Source organism: Dendropsophus ebraccatus, chromosome 6, assembly GCF_027789765.1.
Source record: "Dendropsophus ebraccatus isolate aDenEbr1 chromosome 6, aDenEbr1.pat, whole genome shotgun sequence".
Classification (NCBI taxonomy): Eukaryota; Metazoa; Chordata; class Amphibia; order Anura; family Hylidae; genus Dendropsophus; species Dendropsophus ebraccatus.
The window spans coordinates 77,993,736-78,019,739 of record NC_091459.1 but is presented as its reverse complement, the minus strand read 5'-3'; the positions used below and the strand labels follow the sequence as shown (position 1 = coordinate 78,019,739).

The 26,004-nt window shown below is 44.1% G+C and overlaps 2 protein-coding genes across 9 annotated transcripts in view; one reads left to right on the top strand and one right to left on the bottom strand.

The window, feature by feature from the left end:
- The window catches only part of MYNN (myoneurin), a 32,118-nt gene that overhangs the window by 5,381 nt on the left and 733 nt on the right, over window positions 1-26,004 (top strand). For 5 of the 6 annotated variants that reach the window (XM_069975225.1, XM_069975228.1, XM_069975224.1 and 2 more), the window contains exons 2-8: window positions 447-737; window positions 2,539-3,275; window positions 7,969-8,128; window positions 9,073-9,251; window positions 10,174-10,257; window positions 10,888-10,974; window positions 13,902-15,751. In XM_069975225.1, the coding sequence (XP_069831326.1) occupies window positions 472-737; window positions 2,539-3,275; window positions 7,969-8,128; window positions 9,073-9,251; window positions 10,174-10,257; window positions 10,888-10,974; window positions 13,902-14,164 (1,776 nt within the window). In that variant the 5' untranslated portion in view covers window positions 447-471 and the 3' untranslated portion in view covers window positions 14,165-15,751. Of the gene's footprint in view, window positions 1-446; window positions 738-2,538; window positions 3,276-7,968; window positions 8,129-9,072; window positions 9,252-10,173; window positions 10,258-10,887; window positions 10,975-13,901; window positions 15,752-26,004 lie in introns of those variants that run through there. The other variant, XM_069975230.1, reaches the window with a different exon arrangement.
- LRRC34 (leucine rich repeat containing 34) overlaps window positions 16,881-26,004 on the bottom strand; it is a 19,878-nt gene continuing 10,754 nt past the window's right edge. For 2 of the 3 annotated variants that reach the window (XM_069975235.1, XM_069975237.1), the window contains exons 6-11: window positions 24,478-24,606; window positions 22,680-22,775; window positions 22,440-22,594; window positions 21,463-21,618; window positions 20,134-20,260; window positions 16,881-17,368 (exon numbers count right to left, since the gene is read on the bottom strand). In XM_069975235.1, the coding sequence (XP_069831336.1) occupies window positions 17,168-17,368; window positions 20,134-20,260; window positions 21,463-21,618; window positions 22,440-22,594; window positions 22,680-22,775; window positions 24,478-24,606 (864 nt within the window). In that variant the 3' untranslated portion in view covers window positions 16,881-17,167. The remainder of the gene's footprint in view (window positions 17,369-20,133; window positions 20,261-21,462; window positions 21,619-22,439; window positions 22,595-22,679; window positions 22,776-24,477; window positions 24,607-26,004) is intronic. The other variant, XM_069975236.1, reaches the window with a different exon arrangement.

The following is a 26,004-nucleotide window of genomic DNA, read 5'->3' as shown; positions in this document are numbered from 1 at the left end:
CACGCTCCAGGTTCGCTCATCTCTTAATTGTAATACATTTGCAAGGCAGGTCTTTGACTTCTGGCAACTCTGCAAACCACTGGATCTGGCGTTTGAGAAAAGAGTTGCCACAGTTTGAAGATGGAATCCTGCCACAGCGCTAAAAACAGTTCTCCTTTACATTATGTTGTTTTTGTTTTTTCAGAGTCCATGTTGTTTTTTGTTGTGAACTAGTCCACAATGGCTTTATCACACTCTATCTGGTATCTGTTGTCCCTGGAGGGAAGAATAGCATAAATTTTTATGTCTATTGTGATCATATGTGACATGGATCCTTGTAAAATTGATGTTTATGATAGTCGCTAATAGAGAGCTTTACCCAATTGCAGTCAATAAAATACATTGTAAGGTACTTGCTTCAGTAACCTGTGCATGTTCTCAGTGTGATCTCTGGAATTTTCTTTTAGGTAAGAAGTTCCCGGCCTGGCTATCATGGCCCATGCTGAACACTGTCAGCAACTGCTAGACAAGTTACAGAAACAGCGAGAAGCAGGCTTCCTGTGTGACTGCACTATTGTCGTTGGTGATTACCAGTACAAAGCTCATAGGAATGTATTGGCTTCTTTCAGTGAATACTTCCGAGCCCTTTTTAAGGAGACCTTGGACTGTACTATACTCCTGGACCAGAAGCAGGTGACCCCAGCTGCTTTCCAGACAATGCTGGATTTTATTTATAGTGGCGACTTACATTGTGACAGGTGAGCTGATTCTTTTATGTTACATATAATGCATACAATACAATGGAAATGATCAATACTATTGATTCATTTTTATGTCACAGGATTTCCACTAATATGACTTCTGTGAGACTTCTAATAACAGTGAAACACACGCATGCATATTATGTCCCTATATGTTGCAGATTGTTTTGCAGGCTCAGACTGGTTTCACACGTGGCTTTTTTTTCTACACAAACTGCTGTTCGTAATGCATTTTTTTGACCATTTAACCACTTAATTTTTTATTTTTTTTTTTATAGCCAAAGCTGGGTTCAACAGAAATAGGAAATATAAAGAAAGGACTTAAATTTCTCTTTCCCACTGGTTATGGCAAAAAAACTGCAGTGCTGATGGCTTTGGGTATGTTCACACTGAGTGGAATTCCGCGGCAGAACTTTCTGCTGGCTCAGGCTATGGCACAGTAAGACAGGCAGGATTCCGCAGCAGAAAGTTCTGCCTCTGAATTCCGCCTCAGTGTGAAAATACCCTTTCAGTGTAAAATTATACTGAATATAGACATAATGGGATGACTGGTCAGTTGTCTGACAGCACTTAAATAACTTTATGTACAGGCAAGTCTCTAGGTGTAAGTGTGCTTTGCCAAGCACAGTGACCCATTTTAGGGATGAGAGGTGGGTCCAAGAGGTCGATTATATAAATAGTGTGTCTCCAATGCAAAAGGTAGATACAGAAACCCCCCCTCACAAACAATGCAAGTAGCTACTATATACATGCCAAACATCCAGTATCAAAACCCATGCACTGCCTTATGACAGCTCCCTTTAAATCAGGGGCTGGGAACCTTTTTCCTGTTTAGGGCCATTTAGGCATTTGTAAATTCGTTTGAGAGCCACACACTACATGGCTGCTGCACTTGCCCCTAGTTTATACCAAATAAAAAAACATCCCTTTCTCCTACAATCTGTATCGGAGCAACACTGGCCTTCTCCTATGTTCGGTGCGTGAGTAAATGAGGTCAGCGAGCACTGCCCTCAGGAGAAAGCATAAGATGTGCGCCGCTCAGGCTCTCGGAAGCATAGCCTGCGCAGCTCCTTGCTGTGTATGGCAGGTCGCCGCCCTCAATGTTATAATGTGCGCAGCGCCTGCTGGACACAGGAGGGTGATGTGCGCAGCAAACACGTTCACAAGCCACATGAAATGATCTCAGGCCATAGGTTTCCCACCCCTGCCTGGGTCACCTCCAACTGTCAGATCTTCCATGCAGATCAGCTCACATGAGGAAGCACACATGGCACACTTACAACACTCCGCTTTTTATGTAAGGATAAAGCAGGAGCAGGTAAGTCTGTCAGCCTCTGAGGACACTGTGTTTTTTGTTGTAATAGTCTTTGCTTGCAATATAATGGAGAAAACTTAAGGGTACCTGTTCTATTTTTTTTTTTTTCTTTAAGTGATTGTACCCATTTGAACTATTACATCTACATTGGTGTAGCTGTGAAAGAAATTATGTTTTGCGAATGGGACAGCAAGTTTAGCAAGTAATAGAGGAAAATTTTACCTGAAGAATAGACTGTAGAGATAAGCGCAACTTCAGCATGCTCGAGTCAGATCGTTTGGGATTTAAATACCGGCGGCTGAAGAAGTTGTATGCAGCCCTTGGGAGTCTGGAAAAACATAGATTCAGTCAAATGCCAATGGTCGGACTTAAGCATGCTCAAGTTGCGCTTTGTCTCTAGTAGAGGGCAATGGTCTGAAACCACAGTATTATGAAATAACTTACAAAAAGCTAAAGCCACTCATCTTGTTGCATTTCTTATAGATGTCTAGAAGAAATCCTTGCTGGGGCAGAATACTTGAGGATTGAAGAAGTAATTTTAACATGTAGAACTAAATTGGACTGTGCTTTGATGGAGGAAGCCTGCAGTGCAGAGCTGCCTGCTGCAGAGGATTGTTCTGACCCAGAAAAGCATACAGAAAGAGCAGAGAAAAGAGACCATTTATGTCTATCTAAGAAGATTACAAACAGAAAAACTGCTAGGAGCAAAAAATGGAAGAAGAAGAAATTATCGACCCAAAAAACTCCCAAAAACGTGGCAGAGCAACAGAAATCTGCATCAGGGTCCTGCCTGCCTGTAGATAAAACACAAGAATCTTCAGGGGAGCAGCCCACTGCTGTGAATGAGAGCTGCTTACCGCCACTTACTACAGTACTGAACTGTGAAAGCTTTTTACCTGAAGCGATTGTTACACAGCCTGCACCAGTGAGGCAAAAACAGTCCAAATCTCCCCAAAATGGAGCTCTAAAGGAACACTGTATGGCTAATATTACAAGTGCATCTAATGTGTGCAGGATGGAGGGCTTGGTAAAAGACATCGATCAGAAATACTTCAAGAATAAACCTACGTGCAATACTTGTGGAAAGATTTTCTCAGAAGCAAGCAGTCTTCGGCGGCACATGCGGATCCACAAAGGTGTTAAACCTTATGTGTGCCATTTATGTGGAAAAGCTTTCACTCAGTGCAACCAGCTAAAAACGCACGTGAGGACCCATACAGGTAGGACTCACTTAACCTATCGATGGTGTTTTATGCGTTTTTTTTTGTTGTTTGTTTTGTTTAGAGTTTTTAGCTAAATTCAGTGGATTTTGTGCAAGAAAATGAAAAATAAAAACCTCTGAAAATCCTTTTTAGGGTGGGTTCACATATACCGTATCCACAGCGGTTTGCAGTGAAATCCACTGGAGATACCTTCCCTGTCATTTTCAATGACATTATAGGGCTGGGCGATTAATCGAATTAATTCGATTAATTCGCCCAGAAGGTTAGAATCGATTTGATTTTTTGTGAAAATCGTAAATTCGATTTTCACAAAAAATCATTGCGGGCAGAGAAGCGCGGAGAGTCAGTCGGGCGGGCGGACGGGAGGTGCAGGTGCCGGGCGGGAGATGGAGGGCGGGCAGCACTGCGTGGAGGTGCCGGCCGGGCATGAGGTGCAGGTTACGGCCGGCGGGAAGTGAGAGGGCGGCGCTGCGTGGAGGTGCCGGGCGGGCGGGAAGTGCGGCGAGGTGCAGGTCGGTCGGCAGTCCCCCAGAGCCGCGACCGACCTTCCCCAGCTGTACACATAGCGTTCCGTTCCCCTACCGGCCACACATGCAGGTCCCGGTCTCTGCAGGAGGCTGCAGGGACTGTAGTGGTGATAGCGTCGCTGCCATTACTGGAGCTGTACAGCGGGATCTTCACCCCTGATCCCGCTGTACAGCTCCAGTAATGGCAGCGACGCTATCACCACTACAGTCCCTGCAGCCTCCTGCAGAGACCGGGACCTGCATGTGTGGCCGGGGTGAGGGGAGGAGGGCTATGTGTACTCCTTTCCCAATCATTCCCAGCTTCCCCAGCCCCCCTCCATCTCCCCCAGTCCCCCTCCATCACCCCCAGTCCCCCTTCAGTCACCCCCAGTCCCCCTTCAGTCACCCCCAGTCCCCCTTCAGTCACCCCCAGTCCCCCTTCAGTCACCCCCAGTCGCCCTCCATCACCCCCAGTCGCCCTCCATCACCCCCAGTCGCCCTCCATCACCCCCAGTCGCCCTCCATCACCCCCAGTCGCCCTCCATCACCCCCAGTCCCCCTTCAGTCACCCCCAGTCGCCCTCCATCACCCCCACTCCTCCTTCAGTCGCCCTCCATCACCCCCACTCCTCCTTCAGTCGCCCTCCATCACCCCCACTCCTCCTTCAGTCGCCCTCCATCACCCCCACTCCTCCTTCAGTCGCCCCCAGTCACCCTCCATCACCCCCACTCCTCCTTCAGTCGCCCTCCGTCACCCCCAGTCGCCCTTCGTCACCCCCAGTCGCCCTCCATCCCCCCCTAGCTGCCCATCTATACCTGTACTACTACAGCCCTCATCTATACCTTTACTACCACACCCCTCATCTATACCTGTACTACTACTACACCCCTCATCTATACCTGTACTACTACTACACCCCTCATCTATACCTGTACTACTACTACACCCCTCATCTATACCTGTACTACTACTACACCCCTCATCTATACCTGTACTACTACTACTACACCCCTCATCTATACCTGTACTACTACTACTACACCCCTTATCCACTATACCTCCACTATTAAACACACAAAGAAGATCTCCTATACTATATGGGGGCCCAGAATGGCACACAGGGGGCTTGTCTACTACAGGGGAGCACTGTTACAGTGAGAAGCAATACAGTTGTCTCAAATGTCATTAAAATAGTATCTGATGCTGCAAGGACAAAACTATTCTGTTTATTTAGCAAAAAGGAAAAAAAATCGAGATTTAAATCGAGAATCGTCCAAAATTTTTTAAAAATCGAGATTTTATTTTTTGGCCATATCGCCCAGCTCTATGACATTACATACTCGCAGAGGGATTGTCATCCCGCTGCGAGTATGTAAATGCCGGCCCCCTTAACCTGCAGCTGCCCAGAGAATACTTTACCTGGTCCATGCTCCGGCTGCATCTGACGCTCCCGGAGGTCCCGCTCAGCCAGTTAGTGACTGCAGCGGGGCCCTGTACTGATTGGCTGAGGAAAACCTATGGGGACAGGGAGCTTCAGATGCAGCCAGATCGTGGACCAGGTAAAGTATTCTGCGAGTGGCAGCGGGTTGGGGGGGGGGCAGCATTTACATACTTGCAATCCTGCTGCAAGTATGTAATCTCATTGATGTGACAGGGACGGTATCCGCCGCGAAGTTGCAGCGTGAAATCCGCTGTGGGTACAGTACGTGTGATCTCACCCTAGTAAAAAGTATTTTGGGTCTTGATGATCAGATTTATTTACTGAGGCTGCTGGTTAAGCAACTAATAGTTCATATGTTACAGTACTGTGTTGCACAGTAAAATTGCCAACGCACCTGGAAAATTAGCATTTTAAATATAGACTTCCCACTCTCCCCATAAGAATTGATGGCAGTCTAAGACTTCACTCATCCGTTCAGTGATTTTTCAGGTCCGCAAAATGGTCTGTAATTGCATCCGTAGTGCATCCATTAAAATTGCACAGTTCTAATTAATAACGTTTAAAGGGAACCAATCACCGGAAAAACGCATATAGAGCTTTTGAAATGTGCTGTTAGAGCACACAGCACACTTGCCACACGTGTTTCCATAGCCTCCGTGCCTTCCCCGTGTAAGCCGCAAAGTAACTTTATAAAACTGGCGCCCTGTATGCTAATTACCTGAGGTAGTCACCTGGGCGGTGTTCGGCTAGCAGGTAGTCACGGTCCCCTGGGCGTTCTTTCGCTGTAATCACGCCCCTCTGGGCGTGATTCAAATGGCCGAGTAGCTGTGACATTCTGATGCCGGACACCGCCGCACATGCGCAGTGCAGCCGCTTCCATTCCGGCGGTACTGCGCCTGTGCAGAATAGCCTCGAATAGCCTGTTAGCCGGAGTTCGAGGCTATTCTGCACAGGCGCAGTCCAACCGGAATGGAAGCGGCTGCACTGCGCATGTGCGGCGGCGTCCAGCATCAGTACGTAAGCGCGCCGACGTTGGGCACGGCGTGCTCCCGAGTGACGCCACAGCCACTCTGACATTTGAATCACGCCCAGAGGGCCGTGTTTACAGCGAAAGAACGCCCAGGGGACCGTGACTACCTGCTAGCCGAACACCGCCCAGGTGACTACCTCAGGTAATTAGCATACAGGGCGCCAGTTTTATAAAGTTACTTTGCGGCTTACACGGGGAAGGCACGGAGGCTATGGAAACACGTGTGGCAAGTGTGATGTGTGCTCTAACAGCACATTTCAAAAGCTCTATATGCGTTTTTCCAGTGATTGGTTCCCTTTAACTAGTAAAAGAAAAAAATTTAACTAGCTTGCATATTTGATCCACGTTTTTCACGGACGTCACAGATGCTGGATTTTGGCCACCCAACCCCTTCTGTTCTAATGCCAGAGTCTGGCTGTTTTCGGCTGTGCTGAACTTCTATATCTGAAGTCAGTAGAGATAACGGTCGGCCAACAGTGATTGAAAGTATATGGCTAGCTTTAGGGGAACAGAAGGATTACAGTGTAACAGTCATTTCAAAAGATATTAACAGTGAATACAAGCGAATATAAGGAACTCTGTAATATCTCTTATTAGGCAAAAGAGCTTCCTTCTGTACAAGGCTGCTTTTCTCCAACATTTAACCCCCCCCCCCCCCAACCTCTTCTTAGCCATTATCACTAAGGGACAGCTGTCAACAGCAGAGGGACATTGTTCTCTCACTGCCCATATAATTTTCTGGAAATTTTCAAATCCACAGAAAATATTTTTTGCAGCATTACCAAATTTATTAACAGGGATTTATTAGCATTAACCCTGTCCCAGTCACTACTTTTCACCAGTCTCTCAATACAAATAAAGATAGAGGGACAGCATTGAGTGCCATTTCTGCTATTATCAGAGGTGTTTATTAGCTAGCAAGTTCCCTCTACAAACCCAGACAGCTGTATAGATAAGACATTAAAATATAGGCCCTGTCGCACACAGCCAGACCATCTGTCCAGTTGCATCATTGGGGCTTCCCCACTACTGATGCTCCAGGGAAGTCACGTGTGACTTATGTAACTATCTAATGGGGACTACAAGTCCCAGCATGACCTGCACTGATCCTGATGAAAACATCCTGTAAGGACAGTGCACCTCAGACCTCTATGTGAGCCCAGCACCTACCTTGGATATAATGACAGCAGCTGTCTGCTGAGAGTATGCAGGGACATTACAGTGAGCCATGGCACCCATAACCCCATTGTACAGTGGCATATGGGCCATCTAGTCACTTATTTCACAATTTCCTATTAATAAAGTATGGCAAAAACACAGTGTGAATGCAGCTGAATGATCGGCTTTAGAAAAGCACTGCTAGGAAATATTATTGGGGCATTTCTTTAGAAAACTACTTTGTGGTGCTGCAAATACAGTGTTTATGCACGCAGCTGTAAAAGTGGAAGGAATAAGACATGCCCTAAAAGCAGTATGGAGATTTGTGAGTTCTCTACATTGGATTTTGTGTACCTTTTTGTCTGCTTGAAAAACATTGCAATTTTTTTGTGTGAAAATACCCCTACATCATAACAAAACACAGGTAAATGAGCAGTTACAAGTTGCTGTAAGTACTACATATATGATGCATTCAACACCCTTTACTTGGAGAAAATGACCTATGGATATTGTAATTGCAGTCCAGGTAAAAATGTTTATGTTCTGATATTTCAGGAGAAAAGCCATATCAGTGCAAGCTCTGTGACAAGGGGTTTGCCCAGAAATGCCAATTGGTCTTTCATAGCCGGATGCATCATGGAGAGGAGAAACCCTATAAATGCGACATGTGCAATCTACAGTTTGCAACTTCCAGCAATTTGAAGATTCATGTCAGGTCAGTCACATTAGTAATGTGATTAGTCACAAAGCTGACAAGAATTAAAAAAAAGCGATCCACATGCGTCCATGAAATTCATCCTACAACCCTGTTTATCCTGAGGAAGGCAAAAATCATTTTTTAACCCTGAATATAACAACCTAAATAAATCCCTAGATCTGCATCCTATCCAGATAAATAAATAAATAAAGTAGGTAGAAAAGACACTTTTTTTTTTTTTTTTTCCTTAGTTTTTCCAAAGCCAGACACAGTGATTGTTAGTGAGGCGTCTGCATGGCATTCTGCAACAGTAGCATTGCCAGTATGGTGATGGCTTAGTTCACTTTTATGCTTGTATTCCCCATTAAACCTCTGGAAGACTTTAGCACACTGGAGGTCAAGTGTAGCAGAAAACCCGGGACATTAAGGCCCTGGACAGCTAAAGGGAAGTTGCTGCATCAAGGATAATGGGGAGAGTTGTTAACATAAAACAAACTCTATTGTGGATTCCGTGTTTCGAGGAAGCACTCTTCATCAGATCCACTTCATGTACAATAGCCCTCCAGCGTGCTAAATTCCTCCAGTTTTTACCCATCAGGGTCATCCCCGCATCCATGGATTGGCTGCCGATGGCTACTTTTGGCTCCTCTGTGATAGGGCCTGTTCACACTACGGAAAATAGGTAGTAGGTGGGATTCCAAGCGGAGTCCACGGGCATGGGTTGCACTTGGAATTTACGCCTGTTTTCTGTAGTGTGAACAGGCCCATAAACTGCTGGCGGTGTTGGGCTCGGAGCACGACCGTCTTAGGTGAGCAGGCATCATTGCCTTATATCTAATCTATGTTGCAGTTTCACACTGTGCTCCCTGGGCTTCATGTATCTCCACAGTACATTAACACTCTGATAATTAGAATATCTAACCTTTTGCTTTTATACTAAGATTTTACTTTTATCTTGTTAGAAAACACAGTGGAGAAAAGCCATATGTCTGTGATAGGTGTGGTCAGCGATTTGCACAGGCGAGCACCCTTACCTACCATGTCCGGCGACACACGGGAGAGAAACCGTATGTCTGTGACACCTGTGGAAAAGCATTTGCTGTCTCCAGTTCTCTAATCACTCATGCAAGGAAGCATACAGGTAACCAGAATAGGCTTAATCCGCACATACAAAATCCTACAGTAGTGCATAAAAGTGTACATGAGAGATGTAATTGTAAAAGCATTTACACGTTTTAGTATCCTTTTAAAATGATTAGTCTTTCTCGGTACGTTAACGGCTGTGTGGCTCCACAGGTAGACTACAACTGCTTTGCAGTATGTCTATCTTTTTGCTCATATCACATGTTTTTAGATTTACCCAGAATAGAATATATGTACTGGACAGTACGATTGTAAAGTAAGGTTGGGTTCATGGGTTGTATTCATAGCCAAAACCCAACACAGAAGGAAAACTATAGTGGAAATTTGCTTTTATGAACCCACTTCTGGTTTTGGCAAAAGTACTGACCAAATAATACATGTGAACCTAGCCTAGAAGGTAAAATCTGGTCTATTATATTAGGTACCTGTAGACTATTTTCACACTTTTGTGGTGAATATTAGAGACGAGTGAACCTTGAACACACTCCGGTTCGTCCAAACCCGAACTCTCTGCATTTGATTACCAATAGCTGGAAAAGTTGGATGTGGCTCTAAGACTGCCTGGAAAACATGGAGGCTGTTTCCATGTTTTCCAGGACTCCCTAAGGCATCCAACTTCTTCAGATGCCGAGAGTTTAGGTTTGGATGAACCCAAGTGTACTTGAGGTTTGCTAATCTCTAGTCAATATTTGTTATATGCTGTGGGATATTTCCCAGCATTTACAGTAGGCTAAAAGGGTAACATCTTAGGATATGTTCAGATGGTTTCTAGCTATTTTCTGGATGGAATAAGCAGACTTCTAGACCATGTTTAAGTTAAAACAGGTATACTATGTGCTCCATGTGTTCAGCATTTTTCTAATATAAATCAATATACAAATCATAATGTACATTTACTTTCATCTGTATGCAATTTCTAGGGGAGAAACCTTACATCTGTGGAGTTTGTGGAAAGAGTTTCATTTCTTCTGGAGAACTTAACAAACACTTTCGGTCACACACAGGTAGGTAACTGCTAAAAAAAAAAGCTTTTTTTATATTAACACTTTAGTACAAACCTCTATATACCATCCCCTTCCCCCTTTCCAGTGCGAAAGTAATATATGAATAAATATATTATTATTAATTTTTTTTCCGGGGGGGGGGGGAGGCAGGCAATTTTAGGGCCAGTTAACACTGAGGAAACACTGCACAATTTCGTGGCGGACCTCTCCACCACAGAATCCCGCCGCGCTCAGTGTCCTGCTTTGAGTGAATAGGAAAGCGTGTGCGCGCCTGTCCGCTGCTGCCGCTCTCTGCTCAAAGAACTAACATGTTTATTCTTTGAGAGGAGAGGGAGCGGACGAGCGCGCGCTCTTCCATTCACTCAAAGCAGGACACTGAGCGCGACTGGGCTCTCCGCCGTGTTTCCTCAGTGTGAACTGGCCCTAAATGTGGCTGCCATAAGTGTTAATCATTGCAGCAGCACCCATTAACCGTCTCCTTTAAAAAAATGATCCATATACTAGAAGTCAAATTGAACATACCCTAGCACCCCAAAATGTTTATTTTTGTAACTTTTTTTATATTAAATCAAATGGACTATGGGTTTTTATGTATGGAACATTACATTATACATAATATTCTGAATATAGGAGAAAGGCCCTTTGTCTGTGAAGTGTGTGGCAACTCATATACTGATGTGAAAAACTTGAAGAAGCACAGGCTGAAAATGCACAGTGGTGAGTTTAGATGTTACCTACTGTATATGTACATGTTGATAATACATGCTGATTGTGAGGTATATGTATTCAGAATTCTGATGCATTTTATTAATTCTCATCTATCAGTACAGCTTCACTTCAGGACTTCACTTTTTCTTCTTTTCCCTTGTTCTGACACATAATAGGCGCTCTCTTCTTTACACAGATACACAGCCAATGCGATTCACCCGCTTCCTCTGTGTGATCCGACCTGTAAACTTAGATACTTTTCTTCCTATGCACACTCTGAACAGCTTTGTACAACCTCTTGGCCCTCCCTGCTATCTTAAAGCGACTCTGTACCCACAATCTGCCCCCCACAAACCGCTTGTATCTTCGGATAGCTGCTTTTAATCCAAGATCTGTCTTGGGGGTCCGTTTGTCAGGTGATGCAGTTATTGTCCTAAAAAACAACTTTTAAACTTGCAACGCTGTGTCAAATTGGCGTGGCCTAGAGTGTCTGTGATGCCTCTCCTTTCTTCCTCCCTGCCTTCCTTAACTTTATCATTAGGAACACTTCCAGCCAGGATTTCTCTGATTCATCACTTGTCTAAACACTGCACACGTACGTGCCTTAACGATCCAACACGTGCAGTGTTCAGACAAGTGATGAATAGGAGAAATGGAGGAGTAGAGAAAATGGACACAGCCAAGAGCAGCAGCTGTCAGAAATAGCAGGACAGCAGCAGTCTTTAACACGCATGCACAGGATAACAGGCTGCCTCGGTACAGGAGCTCTTCCAGCCCATGCCCGTCAAAGACTGCCCTGATTTATGCATATATGAATATGCGCAGTAGGTTTTTGCCAAAAGAGGCAGCAGACTGGCCAAGTGGTGCTCTGTTGGGCTAAAGAATGCCCCCCTAACTCGCCGGTTTGCTCTAATTCAAACTTCTCAAAAACTGGGAAAAAAAGATCTGTTCCACAAACATGAGGTACGCAGTTGCAGGGGGATATCAGACTGTTTGTTTGCACAAATCTGCTGATAGTTCCCCTTAAAACTTAGTGTCACTGATGTTATAATTCTAAATAAACAGGGAATGTAAAGTAAAGCAAGTTTGCAATTTATATCAGTTATTTTCTTTTTTAGTTATCATGCTGTAAAACAAAGCTATACTTGCTTGTATCCAGGTCCAGTCTCCTGACGGCAGCTTTTCAGTCTTGTACTGGTTAAAAAAATTTGACTAAACGCAGGAAATCCCAGTCAGTACAGAGTCACAGCTCAATGTGTCCATTAATCAAATGAGTGCCATCTCTGTGAGCGCTCAGATGACCGGAAGTCTTGCATTTGGTCTTTTTTTTTTTTTTTTTTTTTTCAGCAAGCACAATACTAAAACTGCCTTTTGGAGACAGTTAAAGGGAACCTGTCACCCCCAGCTACAGCCCCCTATACTAACCTGATCCCGCCGAGTCCCGCTTCTGGATCCGGTCGGGTCACAGAGATCTCAGCCGCTGCAGCCCGGCGAGCGCGCTGAGAGATGAGTCCAACGCTCATAGAGAATGACGGAGAGTCCAGCGCTCCGTCATTCTCTATGAGCGCTGGACTAATCTCTCAGCGCGCGCGCCGGGCTGCAGCGGTTGAGATCTTCGTGACCCGACCGGATCCAGAAGCGGGATCAGGTGAGTATAGGGGGCTGTAGAGGGGGTCGGGAGCCTGTCACCCCGGCACGGGGGGTGACAGGTTCCCTTTAAGTATACCTTTTTTTTAAAGCGTGATAACTAAAAAAGAAAATAATTGATGTAAATTGCAAACAGTGACATTTTTACATAAAAGAAAAAAAAATCTGCCACCTTTTAGGCCTTCTTCACATCTACATTTGGGCCTCTGTTGCAGATGATAAAATGGAGCCAAATGGTCCATTGCACAAGGGACACCAAATATTGAATATAATATGTTCTATCAGGTTTCTGCCTGGAGTCTGTTCATTTTGTAGGATATTACTGAACAAAAAAACTACTGCTTGCAGTGTTTTTCTTTTTGCCTAGTCAGGACCCACTGTAATGGAGGAAGCCCACACTCCCAAATAGAGCTTCAACCCAGATATGCTGAGAGGAAAAAGTCATTGCATGTAAAGATTGGTCAAAGAGTAAATGCTTGTGACAGTCTGTAAAAATAACTTCATACTAACTTCATACTTTTTTACTAAGTGTAAAAAAGTTGTTTTGAAAAGTCCCTTACTGTTAAAGGAGAAGTCTGGCGAAAATTTTTATTAAAGTATTGTATTGCCCCCCAATGTTATACAAATCCCCAATATACACACTTATTACCGGAAATGCTTAGGAAGTGTTTTTTTATCCCGGCCCTTACTACTGCATCAAGGTTTCACTTCCTAGATAACATGGTGATGTCACAACCCGACTGCAAGAGCTGTGCGGGCTGTGGCTGCTGGAGAGGATGATGGCAGGGGACACTGAGGGACACAGGGCACTGGAGGGACACTGAGCATCCCTCTTCCATCATCCTCTCCAGCAGCCACAGCCCGCACAGCTCTGGGAGTCGGGTCGTGACATCACCATGTTATCCAGGAAGTGAAGCCTTAATGCAGTAGTAAGTGCAGGGAAAAAAGCACTTTATGTGCATTTCCCGTAATAAGTGTATATTGGGGATTTGTATAACTTTTGGGTGGACAATACAATACTTTAATAAAAATGTTCACTGGACTTCTCCTTTAATGATGCTTCATGAATCTGCTGTTCCCCATTAGGGAACCAATGACACTTGTTTAGTTTCACTATAGTGTTACCATTACATGGAGCCCATTGAAAATATTGGCCTTTCATGTTTAAAAGAACAACAGATGGACTTCATATCCTTTTTGGCAAATAAAAGGGGTATTGAATAGGGAAATCTGTTTGTTTTAAAATGACTTTATTTGTAAACCAGTCAGCCCCCTTTAATGCTTTGCAGGAGATAAAGAGACAGAGGAAGCAGAACCTACTGATGGAAGCCTCATTGAGGAAGACACTACAAAGAATAGTGCAGCTCCTGACTGCCTGGATCTGAAGCCATCTGAGCTATTCTTGCCTCTCACTCTCCACATTGGCCCAGAGGACCATCAGATGTTGCTTCCTGTAACAGATAACCAGTGTCTCTCTTCTGATGCTTTGCTGAGGACATCAGTCAGCAGCTATTCAGAGCCACAATTTATATTTTTACAGCAAATGTACTGACAAAGAACTGTCTACAATCACACTAAACACTTTCTAGCAATGTCATACAGAATTACTGTATATGCTGAAGTTTTAGTTCTGCACTTTTTGCTTTTAGAGGAACATTTTACTTGATGTGCTATAGAGGTGTAATAAATACCCCCTGCAGAGTTTTTACCATCACATTGTTGTTTGCCAATCTTATTTCTTGAAAATAGAGTACATGCTGTGATGGGGTAAAATGTTTAGAGTTGTATTTAGCTGGATAAGCACTTCTGCTCTGACCATCTGAGAGATTCAGGTATAGCAGCTTTAGAAATAATAGTACTGCTTATCTGCCCTCCATCCTTGGTGAAAAATGCTAGTAAAGAGACAACCTCCTCTACGGCTACATTCGCGACTACAGATTGCACTGCGAATGTGCATCAGTAGTGCTCCGTGCTTCACAGAGCATTACATTGAATATAGTGATCTGTGTCACAAATACGGGTCTGCACTAGAACCTGTACTTTTTTTTTTTTTTTTTTTTTTTTTCTTTGCAGCAGCAGCATGTATATACTGCAGATTATCTATAGTGTTTTACACAACCCAAAGCCAAAAATGTTACACCTTTATTCTTGAACCTCTCTGCTGGAGGGAGCATGCATTATTAGTAACACTAAATATGGGGAAAAAACTAAAGTTCCTCTCTCATATTTCCTCTACTTTAATGCTGTTTTCTTTAATAAGTTAAAACAATGCTGTATATTGAATTCATATACAGTGGTGCCTTGGATTACTAGCATAATTCGTTCCAGGACTGCCTGTAATCCTTATTTTCCTCTAAAGTGTACATGTCATTTCAACAAAATTCTGACATCTTATAGGACATCTTATAGCCACATGTCAAAAGTTTGTATTGGTGGGAGTCCAGGTGCTGAGAACCCAACCAATCACTAGAACGAAGGGGCAGAAGTGCTCAGCAGCGCATGCTCTGTCGATTGACCCCTGCTGTCACTGCTTAAGTAGTGATGGATGAAATTATAATGGGAGTCTATGGAACGTCCAGTAGTCCTGAATACTGGAATTTCCATAGGCTGCCATTAGGCAAGCCCCACGGGCCACATCAGGAGATCTCATTGGCGGGATGCTTCCCCCAACCCTGTTGCAGACAATAAACAACTTTATTTTTACAGAAAGTGGGCTTGTAATTGACCAGTGTATATTACATTACTCACAGAAGCTGTGAGGCCACACAGAGTGCTTATAGCCAAAGGGAAGCATGGGGAAGGAGATGAAGCTCAGCTTACTGAAGGCATGACCCACTGAAGGTGATGTCAGTTGGCAGGGTATAATTGGTAACCCAGGCCTTTGAAAAGAGGGAGGATCTTGTAAGGTGGGGGCCAGGAGGAAGAAGCGAGATGGGGTGGACTCCATTTAGCTCATTTTTTGCATCCAGAGGGGGTGAGTTGGAAGAAAAACGGTACACATAATTACTTTCTATAACCTATATGTGAAGCTAAATGTTACACAGTGTAAAAAAAGATTTGTGGTAGAATACATCCTTAGGCTGGGTTCACACTACGTATATTTGAGGCTGTATATTTGAGGCTGTATAGCAACCAAAACCAGGAGTGGATTAAAAACACAGAAAGGCTCTGTTCACATAATGTTGTAATTGAGTGGATGGCCGTCATTTAATGGCAAATATTTGCTGTTATTTTAAAACAACGGCTGTTATATTGAAATAATGGCAGTTATTTACCATTATATGACGGCCATCCACTCAGTTTCAACATTGTGTGAACAGAGCCTTTCTGTGTTTTCAATCCACTTCTGGTTTTGGTTGCTATGAGGACCTGACAAGAGGACCAAATACTGCCTGAAATATACGTAGTGTGAACCCAGCCTTAGGCTAGATTCACCCATGACGGATCCGCAGTGGATTTCATGCTGGGTGTTTGTAGTAAAATCCACTGTAGATCCCTTAACTGCCCATTGTGTTGTCCAGTACTGTGTATGAAGAAAAAGGGGAAGTAGATTTTTGTGTGAACTCACTTTGGGGCCTGTTTCTCACGAGTATATTGGTATATGTTTGTGTATGGACCTAAAATATTGGTGTATTATAGATTAAATACTATCCATATTAGTTCAATACTGCATCCACATTTGTGTTTAGTAAATGCTGCAATATGAATTAAACTTGAAACACATCTACAACACATCCGTTTTTAAATCCACCACCCATGGACTTCAATAAGCGTTTTCCAGAAAAAAACAAAAATGGAAATAGCACATACTCCATTTTACCATGTGAAAAGTTCCATAGATTATCATTAGCTCCATTTAACATTTTGCAAAAAACGGATGTAATATACATATTCACTTATTGTAATAAAATTCACTTATTGGAAAGCATCCTAAGGAGCATATGCCAGATCTTTGCTTGCATTTACATGCAATGCCTATGCCGTACTACTATATATATACTTTCCAATCTGACCAACAGGCTCCTAAAAGTCATGTGTCCTGAGTAGAGATGAGCGAACCTGGAGCATGCTCGAGTCCATCCGAACCCAAACTTTCTGCATTTGATTAGCGTTGGCTGCTGAAGTTGGCTATGTGGAAAACATGGATATAGTCATTGGCTGTATCCATGTTTTCCAGACAACCTTAGAGCTTTATCCAAGTTCTGCAGCCACCACCAATCAAATGCCGAACGTTCGGGTTCGGATGGACTCGAACACGAACCCAGTTCGCTCATCTCTAGTCCTGAGTACACAGAGCAATAACCAACCACCAGAGAAATTATAATAAATGCATTTTTTTCATAAAGTATATTAGAAATGCAATAGGCCTTTTATCTTCATTTAATTTTCACACTTTGTGTTTTTGCACAAATGTGCATTTTTATTGCATAGAATCCTCGAAAAGTGACATCAAATGTATTACTTGTGTATTTCCATATAAATGGTGATCATATAAATTTATTTCAGTTTTAGAAAATGTTCTATCTCTTTAAGACATCCATCTTTGTTGAGACCTTCAGGACGTATAATTATTTTTTATTGGGAGACTTGAGTTGCATACAGGGTCATCTGCAGTACCATAAGTAGGAGTCCAGTAATAATGCTTCTTGAGGCCATGAAAGAGTTCAGCAAGGTAGACACTACCATCAACCGTATATGGCCGTACATCTGTAGAGGAGGCGTTCAGGCCACCAATAGAGAGGAGCTCTGAAAATGCCTGAGATGGTGCAGACATGTTAGTCAGACAATATACCCACATAAGAGCAGTATCATAAGCAGCAAGTTATGGTCTATAGCAGGGGTGGGGAACCTTTTCCATGTCGAGGGCCGGTCGGGCACTAATAAAATCATTCGAGGGCCGCATACCATGCGCGGCAATTAGTAGCGTGGGTTTGCAGCACCCAGGGCAAAGTATTGTTCCCCTAGTGCCCCTGCTATTGTAGTTAATCCCCAGTGATGCCCCTGCTATTGTAGTTAACCCCCAGTGATGCCCCTTGTAGTCTAGTCTAGCCAAGTCATGTCCCTGGTAGCCTAAATAACCCCCATCAGTCATGTCCCTGGTGGACTAGTTAACCCCCATCAGTCATGTCCCTGGTGGACTAGTTAACCCCCATCAGTCATGTCCCTGGTGGACTAGTTAACCCCCATCAGTCATGTCCCTGGTGGACTAGTTAACCCGCATCAGTCATGTCCCTGGTGGACTAGTTAACCCCCATCAGTCATGTCCCTGGTGGACTAGTTAACCCCCATCAGTCATGTCCCTGGTGGACTAGTTAACCCCCATCAGTCATGTCCCTGGTGGACTAGTTAACCCCCATCAGTCATGTCCCTGGTGGACTAGTTAACCCCCATCAGTCATGTCCCTGGTGGACTAGTTAACCCCCATCAGTCATGTCCCTGGTGGACTAGTTAACCCCCATCAGTCATGTCCCTGGTGGACTAGTTAACCCCCATCAGTCATGTCCCTGGTGGACTAGTTAACCCCCATCAGTCATGTCCCTGGTGGACTAGTTAACCCCCATCAGTCATGTCCCTGGTGGACTAGTTAACCCCCATCAGTCATGTCCCTGGTGGACTAGTTAACCCCCATCAGTCATGTCCCTGGTGGACTAGTTAACCCCCATCAGTCATGTCCCTGGTGGACTAGTTAACCCCCATCAGTCATGTCCCTGGTGGACTAGTTAACCCCCATCAGTCATGTCCCTGGTGGACTAGTTAACCCCCATCAGGCATGTCCCTGGTGGACTAGTTAACCCCCATCTGTCATGTCCCTGGTAGCCTATTTAACCCCCAAATAAAAAAAATAAACATCCCACTCACCTTACCTCTGTTCCCACGCTGTCCAGGTCCTCTTCTCTCCCACATCCTCTTATGTCCCAGGTCCTCTGTGCCGGTCTTCTCCTGCAGGCGGCGCGCGATGAAATGACGTCATCGCGCATGGCCCGCAGGAGACAGAAGACGCGCTGCTCTGCTGGGGAAGAAGCCGGCACAGACAGCATCCTCCTGTGTCCGGCAGCTGTCACAGACACCGAAGGATGCTGTGTATGCCGGCTCCTACCTCCTCCAGAGCAGCGCGCATTACAGGGGAGCTGCGGGCTGCGGGCCGCATCGGGAGGTCTCAGGGGCCGGATGCGGCCCGCGGGCCGGAGGTTCCCCACCCCTGGTCTATAGTGTAAGAGGTTTGTGGCTTAGAAGTTGGGTACTTTAAGACTAGAGATGAGCACATTTACAGTACCCCCCCTTAAGACTAGAAATGAGCGAATTTATAGTACCCCCCTTAGGATTAGAGATGAGTGAATTTACAGTAATAGCAAAGCACTTCACTATCTCTCATCCGCTCATTGACTGTTGCTCTGTGCCGCTCATCACTGGATGCTGGAAAATTGGATCTCAGAGGTAACAAAGCTCTTTGTTCTGTTATTACTGTAAATTTTGCTCACTATCCATGGGATCACCAATGGATTTTAAACAAACATTAGTTATACCATATCCTGTGAATAACTGTCAGATTGCAGGGGATCAAACCACTGGGCTCTGAGTCTTTGTCGTTCTCTTTAGAAGCTGCCAAAGGTAGCCAAGCATTGTACTTGGCTATCTTCAGAGGCTCTATAGACCATGGGTCTCCAAACTGCGGCCCTCCAGCTGTTGCAAAACTACCACTCCCATCATGCCTGGACAGCTAAAGCTTTGGATTTGGCTGTCCAGGCATGATGGGAAATGTAGTTTTGCAACAGCTGGAGGGCCGCAGTTTGGAGACCCATGCTATAGACAATGAATGAAGAGGTGGTACTCATGCGCAACTTGCAGCTCCATTCAAAACAAAGGCTTGGCTCTGTTCTCAAGATCATCAGGGATCCCAGCGGTTGGATCCACCATGAGTTGACACTCATCCCCTACCCACAGGATAGATATGTGTTCTCATCTCAATAATGGTTATGGATCGACACCATTCCAATTATTGAGGAATGACTCATGATGCTTTCCTCCCATTAGGTACAGTTAAGGCTGGGTTCACGCTACGTTTTTGCAATCTGTTTTTTGCCAAAAAAAAATGGATGCATGTGTGTGCATCCGCTTTGGTCCGTTTTTCCACTGAATTCCATTATGAAAAAACGGATTAAAACTGATCGTTTTTTTTTTACGGAAACAAAAATGAGGTTGACTACGTTTTTGTGTATGTTAGAAAAAACAGATCTGTTTTGATCTTTTTTTTTTTTATAATGGAATTCAATGGAAAAACGGATCAAAACGGATGCACACACAGGCATCCGTTTTTTGCAAAAAAATGGATGACAAAAACGGATAACAAAAATGTAGTGTGAACCCAGCCTAATATGTAGTGGAGCCACACCTGATACTTAAGACAGACTTCACTACAGCCTCTTGAGATCCAGCAAAGGTCTTGTTTACAAAGTTATTCTCTCAAGGTTCTCAGTTTACAAATATAGGAAATGTTGAAATAATAGTCAGTAATATACATACCAAACAAGCCTCCTCATCAAGTACATTGCCCCAGATGTAGATGTATTCCAGTCCTTTGTTTACTTTAACTGCGTCTGCCAGAGCCTTGAGTCCTTGTCCGGTGATATTGTTACTTCCAATTGCTAACCTGGTGGTTAAAACAAAGAATAGTCTCAGACGAGACTATAACAATAGGTTTCCAGACTACCCCACACACATTTACATACAGACATTGTATCAGAAAAGGAACCTCCACTGATCAGCAACCATCATTATAGATCTGATTGACCACTGTGGCTCTGATGTAACTAGCCAGTCAAGACTCCAGACCATAATTTTGCTCATTTTTGTCATGCACCATGAAATTGTAGCTAGCTATGTCTGTCTGCGACTATCAGCCATAGCATTAAACTAATGTTCTAAAAGTCTTCTTCATACCACCAAAACAGTACTAAACACTTAAAGCATCTCTTCAATGTGTCACTAAATATGGGCATCTTTCCCTCTCCATATAAACACGCAACTATCACACCTATCCTTAAAAATCCATCCCTTGACCCACCCTCCTTGTCCACCTACCGGCCCATCTCACTTCTCCTATTTGCCTCTAAATAACATGTCTAACTTGACCTATCCTCCCACTTCTCATCCAATTTGCTATTTGACTCCCTGCGATCTGGCCCCTTCCCCCCCCACAACTGCCCTCACCAAAGTGACCAATGACCTGCTAACTGCCAAAGCATCACACCAATACTCTGTGCTCCTTCCCCTGCCTTTTACACAATTGACACGTGTCAAGATAATATCTATGAGAATGCCATAACCCAACAATTCCCAGTCAGATGTTGTGCAGAGCATAACACCATCATGGGCGACTTAAAGGGGTAGTGCAGCGTTTCAAAATTATTCACTAAATAACACATTACAACGTTATACAACTTTGTAATGTATGTTATGTTAGTGAATGGCCCTCTTCCGCGTGTCCCCCCCCCCCCCCCACGCTAGACCCGGAAGCGTGATGCACTATACTCACCTGATTCGTGTCGACCCTCGTCCGCCATCTTGGGACAATGATGTAATCTTCGGGAACCGCTCCATCCGTCCCTCATGCCGGCCGCCCTCTGCCGCGTCATAAGCTGCTCAGCCGCGATTGGCTGAGCATAACTGTGCTCAGCCAATCGCGGCTAAGCAGCTGATGACGCGGCAGAGGGTGGCCGGCATGAGGGACGAATGGAGCGGTTTGGCCAGCCTTCCGAAGATTACATTGTCCCAAGATGGCGGACGGAAGTCGACACGAATCAGGTGGGTATAGTGCATATAAATTATTAAATATTATTATTTAATACTAACGCTCTGAGGCTGTGATTGTGTGAATGAATAGCTTCGGCAAGGTAGATTGCACCTTCATCTTCCATTCTGTTTGATGTCAGGTCTAAGATCTCCAGTGCTGTATTTTTCTTCAGCAGGTTTGCTAAGCACTTGACCCCATCACGGGTTATTTTATTGCTAAGAAAAGGTAAAACATAAGTATATTTGTTCAGTTTACTTCAGGCGTACTATAACATGTACTACTCAAACACCAGTGTTCCCATAGTGCACTACTGCTCGCGGACCCCCCGCCAGCCTCCTTTAGTTACCGCTTCATCAATGTCACAACCCCGCTCTGTCAGTAAGTGACTAAGGGCCCTATTCCACCGGACAATTATCGTTCGCATAATCGTTAACGATTAACAATCTCAAACGACCGCTATTGTGAAAAACCTGAAAACGTTCACTCATTTCCATGGAAAGATTATCGTTACTTATGAATGTATTTGCGATCGTTTTTTCTTTGCTATTGCGTTCGTATCTACTGCGCACGACCGGACGACGTCTTATTCAATGCGAACGTTTTGCGAACGGGTAATGATAAAAATAGGTCCAGGTCTTATAAAGCGATCAACGATTTCTCGTTCGGTCATTAACCATTAACTGCATTTCAACCGCACGATTATCGTTTAGATTCAAACGATTTAACGATAATCTGAACGATAATCGTCCAGTGGAATAGGGCCCTAAGGCAGGACAACTGTGCAGTTTCTGCCTGGCTAAATGGGTACGTGACGACAAAGGAAGTCGGGAGAAATTGGAGACCAGAGGCTGAGATCCAGCTGGTGACGTTGCGCTGCAGGGTTTGGGGATGGGCAAATATGACTTCTTTATTATGTTCCAATGCCCCCCCAGCCCTGGATTTTTTACTTTTCACCGGGGTTCTCCTTTACTCATGAAATATAGAACATGTGGGACACAAAGTTAATGCAATTGACCAATGCTGTATTATACTTTACCAGCTTAGATCAAGATATTTTAGTGTTCTGTTCTCAAGTAAGGCTCCACAAAGACGCTCAACCCCAGAATCTGTCATCTCATGTTTACATAGATGAATCTCCTTAAGAGTATTGTTCACCTTTAACATCTGAGCTATGTGAATGGTAGTATCCTCCTAAATAAAGAACAATAAATATGGTTGAATAAATATAGTTTGTGCAGCAGAAGAAAAATCCACTCTCACTAAGGAGGCTACCTACCTGTAAAACATAGAATAAAGGGCGGTTTAGATTTATTGATTTTATCGATTCATTTTGTTTAAGGACTGTAGAAAATGCTATCAAGCTTTCTATGCCCTGTACAGATAAATAAAGAATCAATTATATATGTTAGCATATTATTGTAAAACATAATGAAGAAAAAATTGCCCTATCGTACATGATTAATCGTTTCTAAATGTCTAAATGTTTTATTACAAAGCCAGGCCCTATGGTTGCATTTTATATGAAGACACTCCATGACCTGCTGTATGTTTCTAAGAACCAATACATATTTGAAAGGCATGTGATCCATGAGAAAGAACCACTGTATGAATCAGAAGCATAATGTGGCAGACTTTGTCCACTATACCTATACAGTGGTACCTCTATTCAAACTGCTCAGTTCTCAAACACTTATTTGGCAGTCTTGAAGTACAGTAATACCTCTGTGTTTGAACGCTTTTGAATTCAAACAGTTTTTTTTATTCAAACAAAATGTTTCTTGTGTATAATGTCCTGTACAGTATAGTGCTGTCTTGCCCTGTACCGTAGTGATTAAACTGGGCACTTTTCAATGTAATAAATGATACTATAGTTAATTATTAATAGTTGCTGGAATCAATTAAACACATTTACATTATTTCCTATGGTAAGACACTGCTCGGTTCTCTAACTGCCTTCCTGAACCAATTAAGTTCAAGAACAGAGGTGCCACTGTATTTTATTTGAGAAAAAAGCTGCAACATAATTATTTGGGAATGTGGCACTATTCTCATACTAAACAATTACAGGATTCAGTAAAGAAATATTTCTACAGAAGGCATGAGCATTTTACCATCGCCATATCACTGAAAAGTGAGATTTTTATCCGATGCAGACAAAGGATGAGCAAATTTACTGTAAGAACGAAGCAAATGGCTTTCTTTCTATCTGTATTCTGTTAATCAGGCTATGGGCTTCGAAGTCTGCTCCGCTCCCTGTCGCTCCTCCCCAGGTGCTGGGAAAATATGGATCTTCAACTGGGAAACGTCTCCCAGTTTCCCAGGACTGGATCCATCTTTTTTTCCAGCACCCGGGGAGGAGCAGCACCTAGCGGAGCTGACTTCAAAGCCCATAGCCTGATTAACAGAATACAGATATAAAGAAAGCCATTTGCTTCGTTCCTACTGTAAATTCGCTCATCCCTAATGCAGACCTAGAGTGTTTGTATCCAGGGCAAACAGACTGGGTATAATGACCAAGCCATCATATCCCTGTTAAGGGAAGCTGTACATGGTTAAACAATTCAACATCTGGTATCTGCCAGGGTAGGGGTAGCACTAAAAGTTAGGGGGGCAGTCTTTTTGATAACACAGGTTATCAAGCTGTGGCCAACCTATTAATTGCTAGAAATTGCTATTAATTGCATAGAAAATTATGACTATAGAAGGAGACTACACAGAATAGTCTGTTTCCGTTACCACAAATGTTTGCTGGGGCTGCAGACACTCAACTCAATAGACAATTATAATTAAATATAATATTAGTAATGAACAGGAGCAACAAAAATGTGTACATATAAGGAAATGTCATAGTATTATTATTATTATTATTATTATTATTATTATTATTATTATTTATTAATTATTTTAAGGATGAAACCAACCTATATTTTTATGTATAAGGATCTGCATATTTGTTTTGTAAAAGCAAACATCTTTAAACTCCATCCAACTCTACAGAGGCTATGCTTTTAGGTGCATATTACTCTGTAAGCCATCAATTACCTATAAGACATTTCATTTCCTATCAGACTTACCAAGTCGCAGTCCCCAAGGTCCAGTTCTTCAAGAGTTGAATTTATTTGCAGCATTGCAGCAAAGAACATTCCTCCCATGTTGCCAATTTTGTTACCTGTCATCCTTAGGCTTTTAAGAGTGTCATTCCTCTGAGCAGAAAAAAAAAAAAAAGTCATATCAGTATTAGAGATTTGGGAGGATTCAAAGAAAGAGAGTTCAAAGTATACTTACATGCAAGTCAGGGAAGAAACAGAGTGCTGCACCTCACACCTATGGCTGATACTAGTGCCGCTTGGCTAAATAAAAAACACATCAGAATTTTGTGTATGAATTGATCAAGCCATACTGCCCCATGTACCATCGTGCAGGTATCTGATACACATGGGTCCCTACACTAAGTCCACACCGTGCCAGTCAGTGGCCACCAACCCCGCAGGCGTGCACAGCCAGGGAACGGGGGCCATGGGACGGCCCTGCGACCCCCATGCCACAGGACCAGACCCAAAAACACCACACCAGAACCCGGCCAGCACCGCCGGCGGAGAAGGTCGCCCCCAAGCAGCACAAGTCTGGATAAGGTATTGCGCTCACCATAGCTGCAGCAAACAGAATGGGAAAAAACAGGAGGGATTAAAACCATGTGCACTCAGGTGTCTCCTGCTAATTGCGGTCATGTGGGTCTCACCAGGAGGAGTGCAATACACGGAGAAAAGAGAGAAACAAAATGCGGTTCAGGGAAGAAACAAGAGTGCTGCACCTCACACCTATGGCTGATACTAGTGCCGCTTGGCTAAATAAAAAACACATCAGAATTTTGTGTATGAATTGATCAAGCCATACTGCCCCATGTACCTCGTGCCGGTATCTGATACACATGGGTCCCTACACTAAGTCCACACCGTGCCAGTCAGTGGCCACCAACCCCGCAGGCGTGCACAGCCAGGGAACGGGGGCCATGGGACGGCCCTGCGACCCCCATGCCACAGGACCAGACCCAAAAACACCACACCAGAACCCGGCCAGCACCGCCGGCGGAGAAGGTCGCCCCCAAGCAGCACAAGTCTGGATAAGGTATTGCGCTCACCATAGCTGCAGCAAACAGAATGGGAAAAAACAGGAGGGATTAAAACCATGTGCACTCAGGTGTCTCCTGCTAATTGCGGTCATGTGGGTCTCACATGGTGCACATGGTTTTAATGCACATGGTGCACATGGTTTTAATCCCTCCTGTTTTTTTCCCATTCTGTTTGCTGCAGCTATGGTGAGCGCAATACCTTATCCAGACTTGTGCTGCTTGGGGGCGACCTTCTCCGCCGGCGGTGCTGGCCGGGTTCTGGTGTGGTGTTTTTGGGTCTGGTCCTGTGGCATGGGGGTCGCAGGGCCGTCCCATGGCCCCCGTTCCCTGGCTGTGCACGCCTGCGGGGTTGGTGGCCACTGACTGGCACGGTGTGGACTTAGTGTAGGGACCCATGTGTATCAGATACCGGCACGAGGTACATGGGGCAGTATGGCTTGATCAATTCATACACAAAATTCTAAAATGTTTT